The 14,474-nt window shown below is 41.7% G+C and overlaps 1 protein-coding gene across 1 annotated transcript; it reads right to left on the bottom strand.

The window, feature by feature from the left end:
• Nucleotides 1-1,742: 1,742 nt before the first annotated feature.
• Nucleotides 1,743-7,179, bottom strand: gja11 (gap junction protein, alpha 11; the record flags this gene model as incomplete). Its single annotated transcript, XM_083642927.1, has 4 exons — nucleotides 1,743-2,066; nucleotides 3,039-3,293; nucleotides 5,187-5,372; nucleotides 7,051-7,179. The coding sequence occupies 4 exons, from the start codon at nucleotides 7,177-7,179 to the stop codon at nucleotides 1,743-1,745; spliced, it is 894 nt and encodes a 297-aa protein (XP_083499053.1).
• Nucleotides 7,180-14,474: the final 7,295 nt, after the last annotated feature.

Raw genomic sequence — 14,474 nt, forward strand, 5'->3', positions numbered from 1 at the left:
GAGGTTGGACCTTGGAGTTCTTTGTGGGTGAGGACAGCACAGCACAACTGTCTTCTTGCGTAACTCACATCTGGCTTGGCTGATCACGTTGCCCTCGTCAGCAATGAGCAGAAAAAGTTGGGTGGAAAATACACGACTAAAAGGACGCGTGTGTAATAATTGACAGGTGTTCAGTATCACCGTGTGTGTCTGGATGCCAGGATCCATTTGAATGCTTGGGAGGGGAGTGTAACAGGCTTGTTGTCATTATCCATTTTAAAACCAGGATCATTTAAGCTCATATTTAAAATGTGTATGTTCTCCATCAGTGTTGGCGATTCATTCAGTTCATTGTTCAGGGCAACTTATTTTCTCTGTGCATATGACAATAAAGAACTTAAACAGAAAAAATAAATAGAAAATTGTCAGGGTCTGTACCTTGAGCACGAGATGTTTATTGAAATAAAAATATTGTTTAAAAGGCATGACTGGAGTGCGTATAAGCAAGAATCTATCAGTAGCATTGTGACTAGGTCTGTAACAAATGTTACAACTGTCAGGTACACCATTACCCCCCCCCCCCCCCCATGTCACAATAATCTCTTTCAGTCTTTGCAAGCAACATTTGGGGTTCCCACACCTTCTGAAACATCAAATTGAAGCCTTTCAAGCACTTTCCAGACCCACTTCCCTCAAATTCAAGGACCCGACATCGTGGCCTGTTTAACCTGCATCATTTGATGCACTTGAATCACACACGGCCACACGTGATCGTCTCCAGGCAGGTGGCGTGTGAAAGGACGTAGACGGCGGGAGACACACATGCAGACAGCAGGACAGTAGCCTATTTACTATCAAGTAAAAAAAACACACACACATCAAAATAACTTCAATTTGTATTCTTGCACAAAATATATACATTCAAGCACTTTCAATCACCCATGTCTATTTATGTCTATTTTCAAATACTTTCAAGGCTTTGATTGTTTTTCTCAAAGTCACAAACTTTCAAGAATTTCAAGCTCATTTTGCGTGTGATTAAGACCTGTTTACAGAAGCTGACTACCTCTCACTCCAAAACACCCACAATCCAAAGCACACAGATAATATAAGGCCCTGTTTGAACCTGGTATTAACATGAACATGCATCCTGGACCCTGTTTAAACCTGGTATTAACATGCACCTTGGACCCTGTTTAAACCTGGTATTAACATGCATCCTGGACCCTGTTTAAACCTGGTATAAACATGCGATTTGGGTGATCCGATCACATGTGGACAACTCTCAGTATGTCATTTTACACCTGGTATTAGAATGTGTCTCTCCACATGCGTCATGCAAGCCAAGATTCTGAGGGGGAAACATTCTAGCTCGCTGCTGAAATGTTTTGTCTGTTTTTCTGTTGGCCGTTTGAAGCCAGATTTAGAATATTAGATATTAGATTAGACTGACTATATATATAGATTAGACTATATATACCGTATATATATATATATATATATATATATATATATATATATACACACACACACATACATATACATATATTTGGTCTGAGTTAAATGTTATATGGTCTGTGTTGATTCAAAATATTCTGAATTCTGAATTGCTTGGTTTGAAACAAACAAGCAAAGTAAAACACATTTTGTATACACATTTTACAAATGTCTATAGAAAAAAGAATGGTGGATGAAATCCCTGGGTCCATATTCCTAAACTGGAAGAGGGCGTGACTTAAGCTCTCTACCAGTGCCTCTGTGCTTCAGATTTGGACCTCCCCCATGTTGTTATCCTCCTCCGACGCGCTCTTAGCGACCCGGTTCAATGCTAACTTCCGTCCTTGGAGCTCCAGCTCCCGGTTGACGTGGTTCTGCGTCGCCTGCTTCTTAAAGGCCTTCCTTTCCGACAGCGGCGGAGTGACCGCGGTGACCGTGTAGTCCTGCCTCCTGGCCAGACACTCCTTCACAGCCTTCACGCACAGATACAGCAGCTCCACCAGGCTGAGGACCAGCGAGACCACCGCTACCACCAGCATGAACCAGATAAAGACCGATTTCTCGGTGGGCCGGGACAGGAAGCAGTCTACCTAAATTATTAAAATGAATTCAAATTTAAATTAAATTAAATCAAATTAAATTTACTATATAACATTTTTAATTAAAGACCCCCTACATTTTTTATTCTTGTTCCTTCAGTTGGACACTAGAAGGCTGTTTCCACAATCGTCTGATGAAAGTGGAAAGTTTCTCTGAGCTCACTGAAAAGGCCATTTTCAATTAACATAATTCGTGACATCACAAATACTGGAGCCAATCCATGTCCAGTCTTCAGCAGTTAGAGCCCTTGTTTGTGTGCTTTGATTGGCTAGTTACTGTAAGTTCTATAACTTGTAGATGGTTGCTTTGGGATTTTTAATGAGGCAGAAGGGAGGGGAAGTCACTTTAAGGATTTTAAGATAAATTAACTTTTTTTGTGGGGAAAAACCATCAGACACAAATTATTATTCAAACTAGAGTATTTGATACACATTTTAAAACAGGATTTTATGTAGCCTGGTAAACCATCCGGTCACATTGCGTTTCGTTTTACGAGACCGTCTGGCCTCTGCCCTGGGGTGGGCGCTTTCAGATTTTACAAAGTGCTAGCCAATCAGGAACCTGCCTCGTAGTTGACATCGTAAGCGGCCAATCAGGAACGCCGCTGGCAAAACAGTAATGGCTGCCTCCGTAACGTCAACATTCGTCGAGTTAAAACAGCCATAAGTGCTGTTATTGCAGAAATAGACTCAATAACAACAATTAAACAAGAAGAGGAGTATGCAACGACTTTTTCGTCGTTCTTCCGACTGGATTTGGATTTGACTGAATCCAACGCTGATTGGCTGAAGGTTCTGGCTACTTCAACCCACTGAAATGACTGTGCACGGCGCTGAGTCCAGACGGATCCACGAAACGAACAGAATGTGAGTTCATGGAGCCGGATGGTTTTAACAAGGCTAGACTTTAGGGGGTCTTTAATTTAAAAAATATATTTGTTTAAAGCAACTCTTGAATCGTACCTTGTGGGGGCAGGGGAAGCGGTTGCAGACGTACCGGGTGTGGAGGGTGAAACCGTAGAGAAAGTACTGACCCGCGACGAACAACGCTTCCAGCAGGATCTTGGCCACCAGGTGGAGGACGTAACTGCGGAGAAGGCGTCCGCGGAGTCGGACCTTGCCACGGCTGTTGCTGTACTTGGGAATTTTGTAACTCCGCTGAAAGAAGAGATTGGCTTGGTCGTCCAGCTCCCCCTGCTGCTTCATCTTCTCCCGGACCTAAGACAAGACGAGACGAGACGAGACGAGACGAGACAAGAAGAGTCAAGAGGATGAGATCAAACTTTTTCTCTAAAAAAAAATCACACTGTGGTGAAGTAAGTGGTGCAGGTTTAGTACACTAGAGTAGACTAGGTACGTAAGAAACTACGCCGTACTACGGGCTAAATACGCCACTGAGCTGAACCAAAAGTGCCTGCACTTCCAGGTTCTTAGGGGGAAAATGCAATGGACTTTTTGCATGGGAATTTCAGTTAAATGCATGCAATAAGGTCTGCGGTTAACAAAGGTTTATGAAACAGCAAAGTTTGTGTTCAGCAAGATCATTTTCAGAAATGAGGACCACTTTTATGACTTCTTAAGCATTTTCTGAAAATCGCTTTAAAAACACATTTATGTTTCGAAAATCATAAAAGTAATCTCCCCCCTGGCTTCTTTCTGTCGTTTCAAAAATGGTGGCATCAAACCCTAACCTGGGACCAATAAACACAAAAATACGCAAATGCCTAGCACAGTACAATAATGTTAATATTTGGTCAAATAATTTTGAACAGGATTCATACAGTAGAAGCAATATCTGACCAGTAACCATTGATAGTATAATAGATGTGGATAAAGCGAGCTGATTGGGATTTGATATCAGGAAATGAGGCTTGAATCTCCCGCTTCCTGTTCATCGTTAATTGGTTGAATAGTTTAATTCTACACAGAAGTACGGGGAGAGGGGGCAGCTGCCCCTAGCGGCTGCCAGGGGAGTATCCGAATTTGCCCTGTCTCTCTTATCGCCGTAATGCATTATGGGTAGTCTTCTACTTTGGCTAATGCTAGCGGCTAACGTTACTTACTTTACATTGCAGTAAAACCGCACTGAATGACCAAATTCATTTAACTTTTAACCATTTCAAGTAACACTGTTTCCATACAGACCCCCAGTGTTGGTTAGTTGTTTATAACGTACTCCGGTTTCTAGGCTGAATCCAATGGTCTGAATACAGAGAAGGCTTAAGGCTTTATCTAATGGCATAGATAACGTTAAATGGTCCGCCATGTTATGAACGTTAGATGTATGGTATCTATATAGTTACGTGTGTCTACTAACATTATTCAAATATCATAAAGTAATGCTATTTTCTGATCATTTGCTTAACTATTACTAGTTATCTGATGCCTTGCGGCACATTGCTGCCTCTACCAGTCGGAAGTATTACTGTTCTTATTATCCGATGTTTGTCGTCAATTTTCCTCGAAATGGGGCTATAATTTAGAAAACGGAGGACGTGAGAGCATGAAAAATACTTGAAATTGTTTTTTCAGACCATAAACTAATTTGGAAAGTGTTTCGTTTTCCATAGAGTTGAATGCATGTTCCTGGGGAGTGCTATACAAACTGCGACCCGCACTGGCCATTTGAAAGAATGCAATTTCCGCATAGGCCTCAAAAAGAGGGAGGCTGAATTGGGCACTGCCAGTAACCTATTTTTCCCACTGCGGGTGTATAGGGTGCCCCACAAACCAAGCATTTTTACCATTCAAACCAAACAGAAAGAGAGGTTTACAAGGTTCCGTGTGGCACACCTAGTTGGGCAGTAAAGTCAAGTCAAGTCAAGTAAGGTAAAGTAAAGTAAAGTAAAGAGAAGTCAAGTAAAGTAACATTACTGTAATTGTATTACTTCTGCCAGTAACTCGTAATGTAAGGGATTATAATTACCAAAACAGTAATTAATCCAAGTAACTTCAAATTACTCCAGCGTTAGCACAGGGCTAAAACAAATTACTTTTGATACCAAGTAATAAGTAAAAGTAATGTAATTTTATTACTTTTTCCAATGAGTAATAAGTAATATAAGTAACTAATTATATTTCCTGAGGAACTTGCCCCACACAGTCACTCACCTTCTTCTCAGTGTGGATGATATGGAGGACATAGCCCAGGTAAAGCAGCGTGGGCGTGGCCACAGAGATGATCTGGAGGACCCAGAAGCGGACGTGGGAGATGGGGAAGGCCAGGTCGTAGCAGACGTTCTCGCAGCCTGGCTGGTTGGTGTTGCAGACAAAGTCGGATTGCTCGTCGCTCCACACCTAGGAGAGGAGGTTAAAAACGCTGAGAGCTTCATCCGTCAAATCAAACGCCTGCCAGGGTGTCGAGTTGAAAGTACTCGACGATTACCTGGTCAGGTGCTGAGCTTTCTGGATTTCCGTACTCGAACTATAAGAGAACTATCAATGTTGTTTATTATTGAACACCCAAAAAGGTTGATGGCTACTTCATTACCCAGGATAAAATGTGGTCTTCAACAGGGGGTCCGCAGAGGTACTGCAGGGGGTACGCCATCTTTTTTTCCCAAAGTAGTTTTGTGTTCAACCAAAAATCATAATATTGAGTAAACTCCAAGCATATAGACAATAATAATCTACTTTGGACACTTGCACTACTTTGGATTATTTACAAAGTGAATCTGATGAAGCAATATGCAAAACAAATATTAATCTATAGTTACGTGAAACGTAATTTTCGTCTAAACGTTAGTAAATCCCCACACCGAGTTACTTCCTTGTTTGCCTGTAAAGAACGCTTCCGCTCTACACAGCGCATGCGCTGTATGCCGCGCATGCCTGGCGGCCATGTTTACAAAGTAATTCCGGCTATGTATTTACCTTAAAAATGATAATTTCTCTGCATTTTGGATTAATATTTCATCGCCTGGTGAGTACCCGAAGCACAAAGAGCTTTTTGGCGGTGTTAGATGTGTGTTTTTGGTGATTTTGAACAGCTGTACCATAGCCTCCATTCTAAGGCGATACTTACTAACTTCACGACTGTAGCTCACTGTACACTGCTCGGACAGTGACAGTAAAGCATGGTGTACCTTGGTTTTGGGGGCGATATGGCAAATGATGATGATGTTGTAAGTCGCTTTGGACAAAGGCGTCTGCTAAATGCAATAAAGTAAAGTAAATGAGCTGAACTCCCGAAAAAGTGGCGTATTCCTTTAAAGTGCCATATTTACAGACCTAGAGAGCATTGACAGTATACAAATATAAACACTACGCACTGTCCACAAAGCTAGCACCAGCAGCAGCTAGATTAAAAAAGTTCAGAGGGGCGGGGACATCACACTGCGCAGAATTGGGTGCAATAGTTTTGGCCTCAATACCAAGAATGTATTCTTGTTCTTGTGTTCTTGGGGAGAACGTTCTTGCTAGTCGTTCTTGGAAGAAGGTAACATGCTTGACTTTTAAATTGATAGGTTTGTTAGATTAGAATGTAATCCATGAACCATTTTGGATTTAAAGCATACAATATTTCATTGAACTATGAAGCTTTTGCAACAATTCCTTTTGCGAGACGATGAAATGGGAGCTCTCCGTGTGGAAAACATATAGCGAAGGTAAACACTGCATATCTGCTTATATTAATGACATTATAATGATACAAAATGGGTGGATAATCGGCAAAGCCATCCTTTAAATGTGGTATTTTGGAGGGCTATCAGTTGGCCTGCACCAATGAGAAGCCTACAGTTACCATGGTCAAAATACGTGGAACCGGAATTGGCCCTTTTTTTTTTTTTCGTAGATAATATTGGATATTTTAATGATATATTAACTGCCGAACTGGAAATGTCCCCGATTTTCATTTCAGAAACTGGTCACCTTACACCAAGTGGTCTTGACCATCCATCAGTATTTGAGGAGTGGGGAGGGAGAAGGGGTTGTACAGGACGGAGGTGTGTTTGAGACGGTGAAAGGAGCAGACCTTCTCAGCACCGGCGCACAGGACCAGGATGCGGAAGACGAACAGCACGGTGAGCCAGACTTTGCCGATGACGGTGGAGTGACTCTGCACTTTATCCAGCAGGCGACCCAGCAGATCCCATTCACCCATGTCTGTCGCCAGCTGTCCTGCCTGCTACAGAGGAGAGGAAGGAGAACAACAAGTCAGTCTGCAAACTCACACATGGGAAACAATGTGCACCTGCTAAACCAGACAAATCTGCTATATCAGTCATCTGTCATATCAGTCATATCAAAGTAGATGAACAGTTTTCTTAGAAGATGTATGGACTAAATGTGATGTGTGTAGCATTTAACGTGTGGGACACGTCAACAATGCTGAGTAGGGCTGCAACTAACAATATTTTTCCATTATCGATTAATCTGTTGATTATTTTAGACTGACCGATTAATTGTTTGGTCTATAAAATGTCACCAAATGGTGAAAAATGGCGATAATTTTTGAAAATGCTATGCAGTCCCACACAAAGTGGGACATCTGGTCACCCTACCCAGTTCATTTAGACACAGTGTCATTATTGTAAACAAACTTTGTTGAGAGGATTGGCACCTCTACATGCCTCTGTTTTGCAATTTAACATTGTTTATCACCGGGTCAGATTTGGCAGGAAATCGAATGTATTGCTTTATGGCACAGTACTCTTCTTACAAGCCAGACTTTGTGATCAACTTGGTAAAATGGTAAATGGTAAATGGCCTGCATTTATATAGTGCTTTTATCCAAAGCGCTTTACAATCAGTAGATACATTCATCCATTCATACACCGATGGCGGCAGGCTACCACGCAGGGTGCTGGCACACCATCAGGAGCAATTTGGGGTTCAGTATCTTGCCCAAGGACACTTCGACATGCAGACTGGAGGAGGCGGGAATCAAACCACCGACCTCTTTTATCCAAAGCGATTAGTATAACTTGGAAGATAGTCTAGTGTGTGAGGCTGGGAAACAAAGCACCAATTCATCGTGAAACATATGAACTCTGTTTTGGCCCAGTATTCATTATACGGTAATTGATTGTTGAAAAATATTGTAGCTGTAGTTTTTATTTCATTAGATTTAAAGAGTCCAGTTAGACATGCATACATAGAGTACAACATACTTAATAAAAAAACATCTGGAAAAATAACACTGGTAGGCCAAGCTATGTTGATTTTTTAAAATAATTATACAAAATAACTGCAAACCCAAGACAAACTCGCAAAGTGCATTTGGTGTATGAGTTATGAAAGAAATGATGATATAGTGTAGGTAGGAGGTCAGAGCTTACAGACTCTCAAGGCTCAACTTTATCATTTTGTAGGCCAGAGTGAGTTTCCTGATTGCTGATTCCAAGTCTCCATAACAGACTGGGACAATCTGCTGGGAACCAAGGACTTAACCTTGTCCAATACCTCGCCATTAAACATGTTTAATTAAAGAATGTCCGATGTTATGGTGATCTGCACCCACTGATGTACAAACCTGCCTGAGGAGATAGGCTGCTAAATCTGTATTTCAAACAAGGGATTTAACAGTAACTTCTTAAAACTCAATTTTATAGACGTACTAGTCTTATTTTTTTATTTATCCTTTTCAATAAATTTCAATTTATCCTTTTATGATTCTTACCTTGCTTTTATGCCATACATTTTATTGCTTACACTGTTTTTTATCATGTTTTGAAAAAGATTGCTTATTAGCGACTTGTATAATTACTGCGTTATTACTGGCATAGTTGACTCATATCGAGATCGATTAAATGCAGAAACAATTTTAGTTTTAAAAATGGTAGACTCCTTTCACCAATATTTTAGTATCAATGATTTGCGATTCTTTCAGGACACATATGAACTTCCAACTGCTATAGAAAATAAAATCTGTTTAAAAAGCCTTTGCACTGTTTGATTAGCAAAGTCTCTTGCTGGCACGTTTACTTACTGCTATTAGTCGACATTTTGAACTTCTGTTAATTGTGTACATTGATCACACTGATGAGAACTACACATTGCATTACACATTTATCATTTCTATCAAATATTACACTTCTTCAATCAGTCTTTGATAATATCATTCATATTCTAACATATTCCATAAATCTACAAACACCTAATCCTTTGTTCTGTGCAGTCTATGAGTCATTTTACATGCACTGTATAATTTCACACTTCTGGTCCATTACCTCTGGTGGGGTAATGTCATAATGCATAGATGGGTTGTTTTAAGCGCATGGCACACCAATCAAACATTCTCCAACAACAAACATCTCCAAACAAGGACAGACAGCCATGGCACACCAACCAAACATCTGTGTTTGTTGGAGAACGTTTGATTGGTGTGCCATGGGCGTTAGTGTCAAACTTACCAGTGAAGGAAGCCTGGGAGAAATGAAGAGAGCGATGCTCCAGGAGGACGGCGGAAAGACAAGTGAGAAAGGTTTTCCTTCTCTCATTGTTCCGCATGTTATCTGAAGGACAGCCATCCTTATCCACAACAAACTCCCCGTCTGTCTCAATGCTGCTAAGATACCAAACACATCTCCACCGCTTGACCTACACCCCAGGTGTGTGACCTGCACAACTGAGATCAGGACTTAGACTTGAGACTTGGACTCGAGTCACGCTTAAGTTGCACACACAATGACTTGAGATTCGTCCTCAAAAGACTTGAGACTCGACTCGGACTCGAAGATTTGGGACTTGTGAACAATCTTTATTTATTTATTTTTGTTGCATTAACATTAAGGACATACAGTACAGTATCTACTACTAATAATGTCAACTACTCAATGCTGATACTGTATGGTAATAAAGGAGTGAGGATAACACAGTACATGCTTTGAATTCCTTCGTTTTAGCTATGCAGTGTTCTAAGCAGACTGCATGGCATGCAGCAGATGATAGAATTGGACTTGTGGATGTGGAAAATGTGGATATTAACACATTGAGTGCCAGCCATTTTTTCATCCTGTAGTTAAGTTGTGCCAGTTTTTTTTTTGAGGATTCTGGCTCATTTTACAAGAGCCGAGGATTATTTTCTGTTAAGAATTCATGAACACCAATCATCTAAAAATAACTAATAGAATGTGTGCTTTCTCTGTCTAAAAGAGTTAGTTTGCAGAGTTAGTAGTTATGTAGATATTAGCCGTTGAGTACAGCATGGTTTCAGCGTCTGGAAATTTATTCAGAGATAAATGGCTTTTTGTGAAACTCGATAGAACAGTCACTTTAACCATTCATTTTTGGCATCAGTAAGACCGTCAGACATTCTAAACAATAGTTTTGAACAGTAATTTCCTCCATAACAACAGGAAACACCCCTCTCATTCAAACTCCTCCCTCCGTGTGTCTTCTCCTCCTTCCTCCTGGCTCTACAGCGGGCGTGTCAGAAGCGCGTTGCTGCTGCCTGCCTGCCTGTCTGCGTGCCTGCCTGCCTGCTTGCCTGCGTGCGGACGCTCCTTGTGCGAGTCAAGATGGGCCGGGGAATGCGTGGGCGATGGGCAGATGTTGATTCTGGCCTTTCTGAGGTGTTTCAAAGTGTGTTTCACCTATAATCTATTTTGCAAATCGCTCTCCGCTCTCTGTGTGCGGCTGCCTGCGCGGCCGCTCTCAGGCAAGACAAGTGTGGAATGGATTACTGTAAAATCGCCTCGCCATTTCCTTGAATGGCTTGCTCCCCGCGGCAGTTGTTTCTTTGATTTTGCTCGTCTGGGGGAGCACTGTCAACACTTAGTGGGTCGGTAAAATAGATTATACACATTCTCTTGCTCCAATAGTGATCTCGAAGATGTAAAAGTTGTTGATTGATGTCCCACCGTCAAAAAAAAAAAATGTTTATGTAAGACGAGTTATTTCGGCTCTGGCACTCAAGCGTTGGATTATGTAAGACGAATTATCTCGGCTATGGCACTTAACGTGTTAAAGGATAAGTTCACCCAAAAATGAAAATTCAGTCATTATCTACTCACCTCCATGTCGATGGAAGGACGGGTGACGTTTTTCAGTCCGCAAAACATTCCTGGAGTTTCACAGCAAAACGCTGTTGCAGAAGAAACAATTCAAGTGGATGGATTCATATTTGAATTGTAATGCATTTGCAGAATGGATCCTCCCCACAATCAATGCAACACTTAATGTACAGTACAGCAAACATTTTATTCCAAAAAGGATGAAGAACATTTAAGAAATCTTCAATTGTAGGTGTATCCTTTGCAAATGTTTTTGCCATATCATTTTTTTTCTTGTTTGGCAATTGTGCAAAAAACCTTTTCTACATCTTTTTATTCCCCCCAAATTCAAACTGTATCACTTTTTTTTTTTTACCACGAGTGATAGTTTTTTCAGATTTCTTCCCAATTGTACTTGGCCAATTCCCCCTGCTGTCCTGGTTGTTGCTCCACCCCCTCTGCCGATCTGGGGAGAGTGAGTTGTAGACTAGCACATGCTTCCTCCGATAGAGCCGCCTCTTTTCACCTGACGGTGAGGAGTTTCACCGGCGGGATGTAGCGCATGGGAGGATCACGCTATTTCCCCCCCAGTTCCCCTCCCTCCGAACAGGCGCGCCGGCCGACCAGAGGAGGCGCTAGTGCAGTGACCAGGACACATACCCTTAGCCTCGGTTCACACCAGGCGCTATTCAGAAGCAGCGCTTAACAGAAGCTGAGTGCCACGCTAAACCGGTCACACCAGAAGCACTCTCCTTTCCTCAGCGCCTCGCTCGGCTCTGCCCTCCCCCCGCTCACAACTTGCATTGACTTCATGCCTGGCAGCTCGGGTGCAGCGTGCTGCACGCTTGAAAAATATACAGGTGCGGCAGCCCACACCCAGCAGCTAGTACAGCCTGACGAAGACCAGCGAGGTTGAAACGTGTCGCGTTTTGTTGCCCGACACTGGTTGGTAAACTTTTTCAGTACACACGTACATTTACTTGTACTTTGTGCTCCTAAATATCCAAGAAGCTCCCTTTTTTCTCTTTATTATATATAATATAACATAGAACAGAAGCTGAAACTATCGCTGCAGCAGCGCAGCTTCAGCGTGGATGAGGGCTTAATCCGGCTTGGCACCGACAGACACGGCTAATTGTGCCGGCACTATGGAGGCCCGATCAAGCCGGAGGCAACACGGGGGCTCGAACCTGCGAGCCTCGTGTTGGTCGGGCAGGGAATCTACCGCTGCACCACCCGGGGAGCCACTATCACTCGTTCTTTTTGTTTGCTCAGCAGCACCACGTGTGTTGACGGGCCAAGCGCCGCTCACGTGTGACCGGGGTTACAAACAAGTCTGTGACCTGGTGATCTGAACGGTCGCAGCATGCCTGCTCCTCCTGCACGTCAATCATTGACCCCATCCTGACTTTGAAGAGAAAAACATATCGAACAGAGTCAACGCGTCATATCACACACAGGAAACCCACGCGCGCACAAGTCAGATAAAAGACTATCCTGGAAGAGACATTACAGTGTCAGACAGGGCCGTTATGCTACAATTTATATAGATCAGGGGAGGCGGGCCTCCAAGCAGTTTCAGGGGAGGCTCAGTGAATGGAAGTAAAATAATTACATCAGTTATCAAAAGGAGATCACATAGAATAGCCTAAATGTGTATGATTTGGTTAAAGAGAGAGTACATTCAGAGACACAGTAGTTTTGTGGAATTGTACCGTTTTTCACACTTTTTTATGCATTTGGTGTAGTCTAAAATATGTCAGGCTATCTTGGCACAATTGTTGAGTGTTTATGGGACCAAATAACATAATCATGATCCCATACAAAGGGATCTAGGAATTGAGTGAGGGGGACAACTTTTGCCAAGCTTTGTCGGGGGTGGGGGGTCGGGGGGGAGCACAGTCACAGACTTTGAAAACCCCTGATATAGATCATACATTGATCAAAAATAAAAACTATTTATGGTCAAGGAGGAATCGTTTTATTTGTCTACTTACTGGTATGATGATACATATTATCTTTGAGTCACAATCAATAACTTACAACTATGATGATTATATCTTAATAGGTTTCAGCAATCATTCAACACAGGAACATGTTCAAAGTTCAACACAAATAAAACATTGTTTTTAACAGTGCCTGTAGCTCTACCTTAAGTTTCTCAACAAAGCAAAAGACGTCACAATGTCACATCAGTGCATCAAATTCACTCTTCCTTACATTCTCAGAACAGCTGAGACTCATCCACCTCAAGCTGTATCTGCACACTCGCCATTCACCACCGACCGCACAGTCATTTATTGCTGTCAACATTTCTTTCAGAATGTATGACAACCAATTGCCACCTCTTGGTATTACCTGCCAAAGAATCTAAAGCCATACTTGCATTACAGAAAGCTCTTCAGATTTAGTCTCCAAACTTTAAAATGCTGATTAATGTGTTTCAAATCTGACCTGGGTCAAGATCTGACTTAGCTGGGTAACATTTAAACCTGACATTAAAGCTGCAACATGCAACTCTTTTCAACATCAATAGAACAATAAATACTGTAGATAGGATTGATCAGACATAACCATGTCTGTCTGTCTGTCTGTGACTGTGTGTTCATGCTTAAACCCCCTTGTTTGTTTGTTTGTGTGTGTGTGTGTGTGTGTGTGTGTGTGTGTGTGTGTGTGTGTGTGCGCACAGTAAAATATCCGGAATGATCCTTTAATTTCATAGAAGACCCCCTGGAATACAATACAATAAATGTGAATGGATAGTTCAGATTTTTTTTAAAGTCTAGCCCTATTTGCTATTTACCAATGATGATGTTGATTGATTGGCAGAGCTCTTTCTCAGCACAGTCCATGCTGTTCCTCATAGTAGCTCTGGAGAGCAAAAACAAAAGCAAGGTCAACGGGGTCACGCTCCTGTATGTACAAGCTGCCTGAGTAAACTCACTAAAGTCATCCACAGTCACACAAAGTAGTGAGCTTCAGTCAGCATGTACATACATACAGGGTCGCATTTGCTTTTTCACAACTCTCCAGAGCTACTATGAGGAGCAGGATGGACAACTCTACCAATCAACATCATCATTGGTAAGTAGCAAATAGGCCTAGACTTTAAAAATGTTGAACTATCTTTAAAATGTCCAACTTTACAGCAGAAATATACATGTTTACAGCCTGGTACCAAACAATAAAATAAAATAAATAAAATAAAATAAAATAAAATAAAATAAAATAAAATAAAATAAAATAAAATAAAATAAAATAAAAATAAAAGATTTTGGTCTCTAGGTCTAATTTCCCCATTCATGACAACTGTACGGGGGTGAATTTTTATATAACTCGCCTGTTTACATTTTGAGTGACAGGTGTCTGCTCGCCAGTGCTCGGTGTCACCTCAGCTAATCCCTCCCCAGCTCCCACACTCTCGTTCAAATATGGTCACTTCCTGCTACAAACAAATCCAGAT

Source organism: Poromitra crassiceps, assembly GCF_964638095.1.
Source record: "Poromitra crassiceps genome assembly, chromosome: 9".
Taxonomy (NCBI): Eukaryota; Metazoa; Chordata; class Actinopteri; order Beryciformes; family Melamphaidae; genus Poromitra; species Poromitra crassiceps.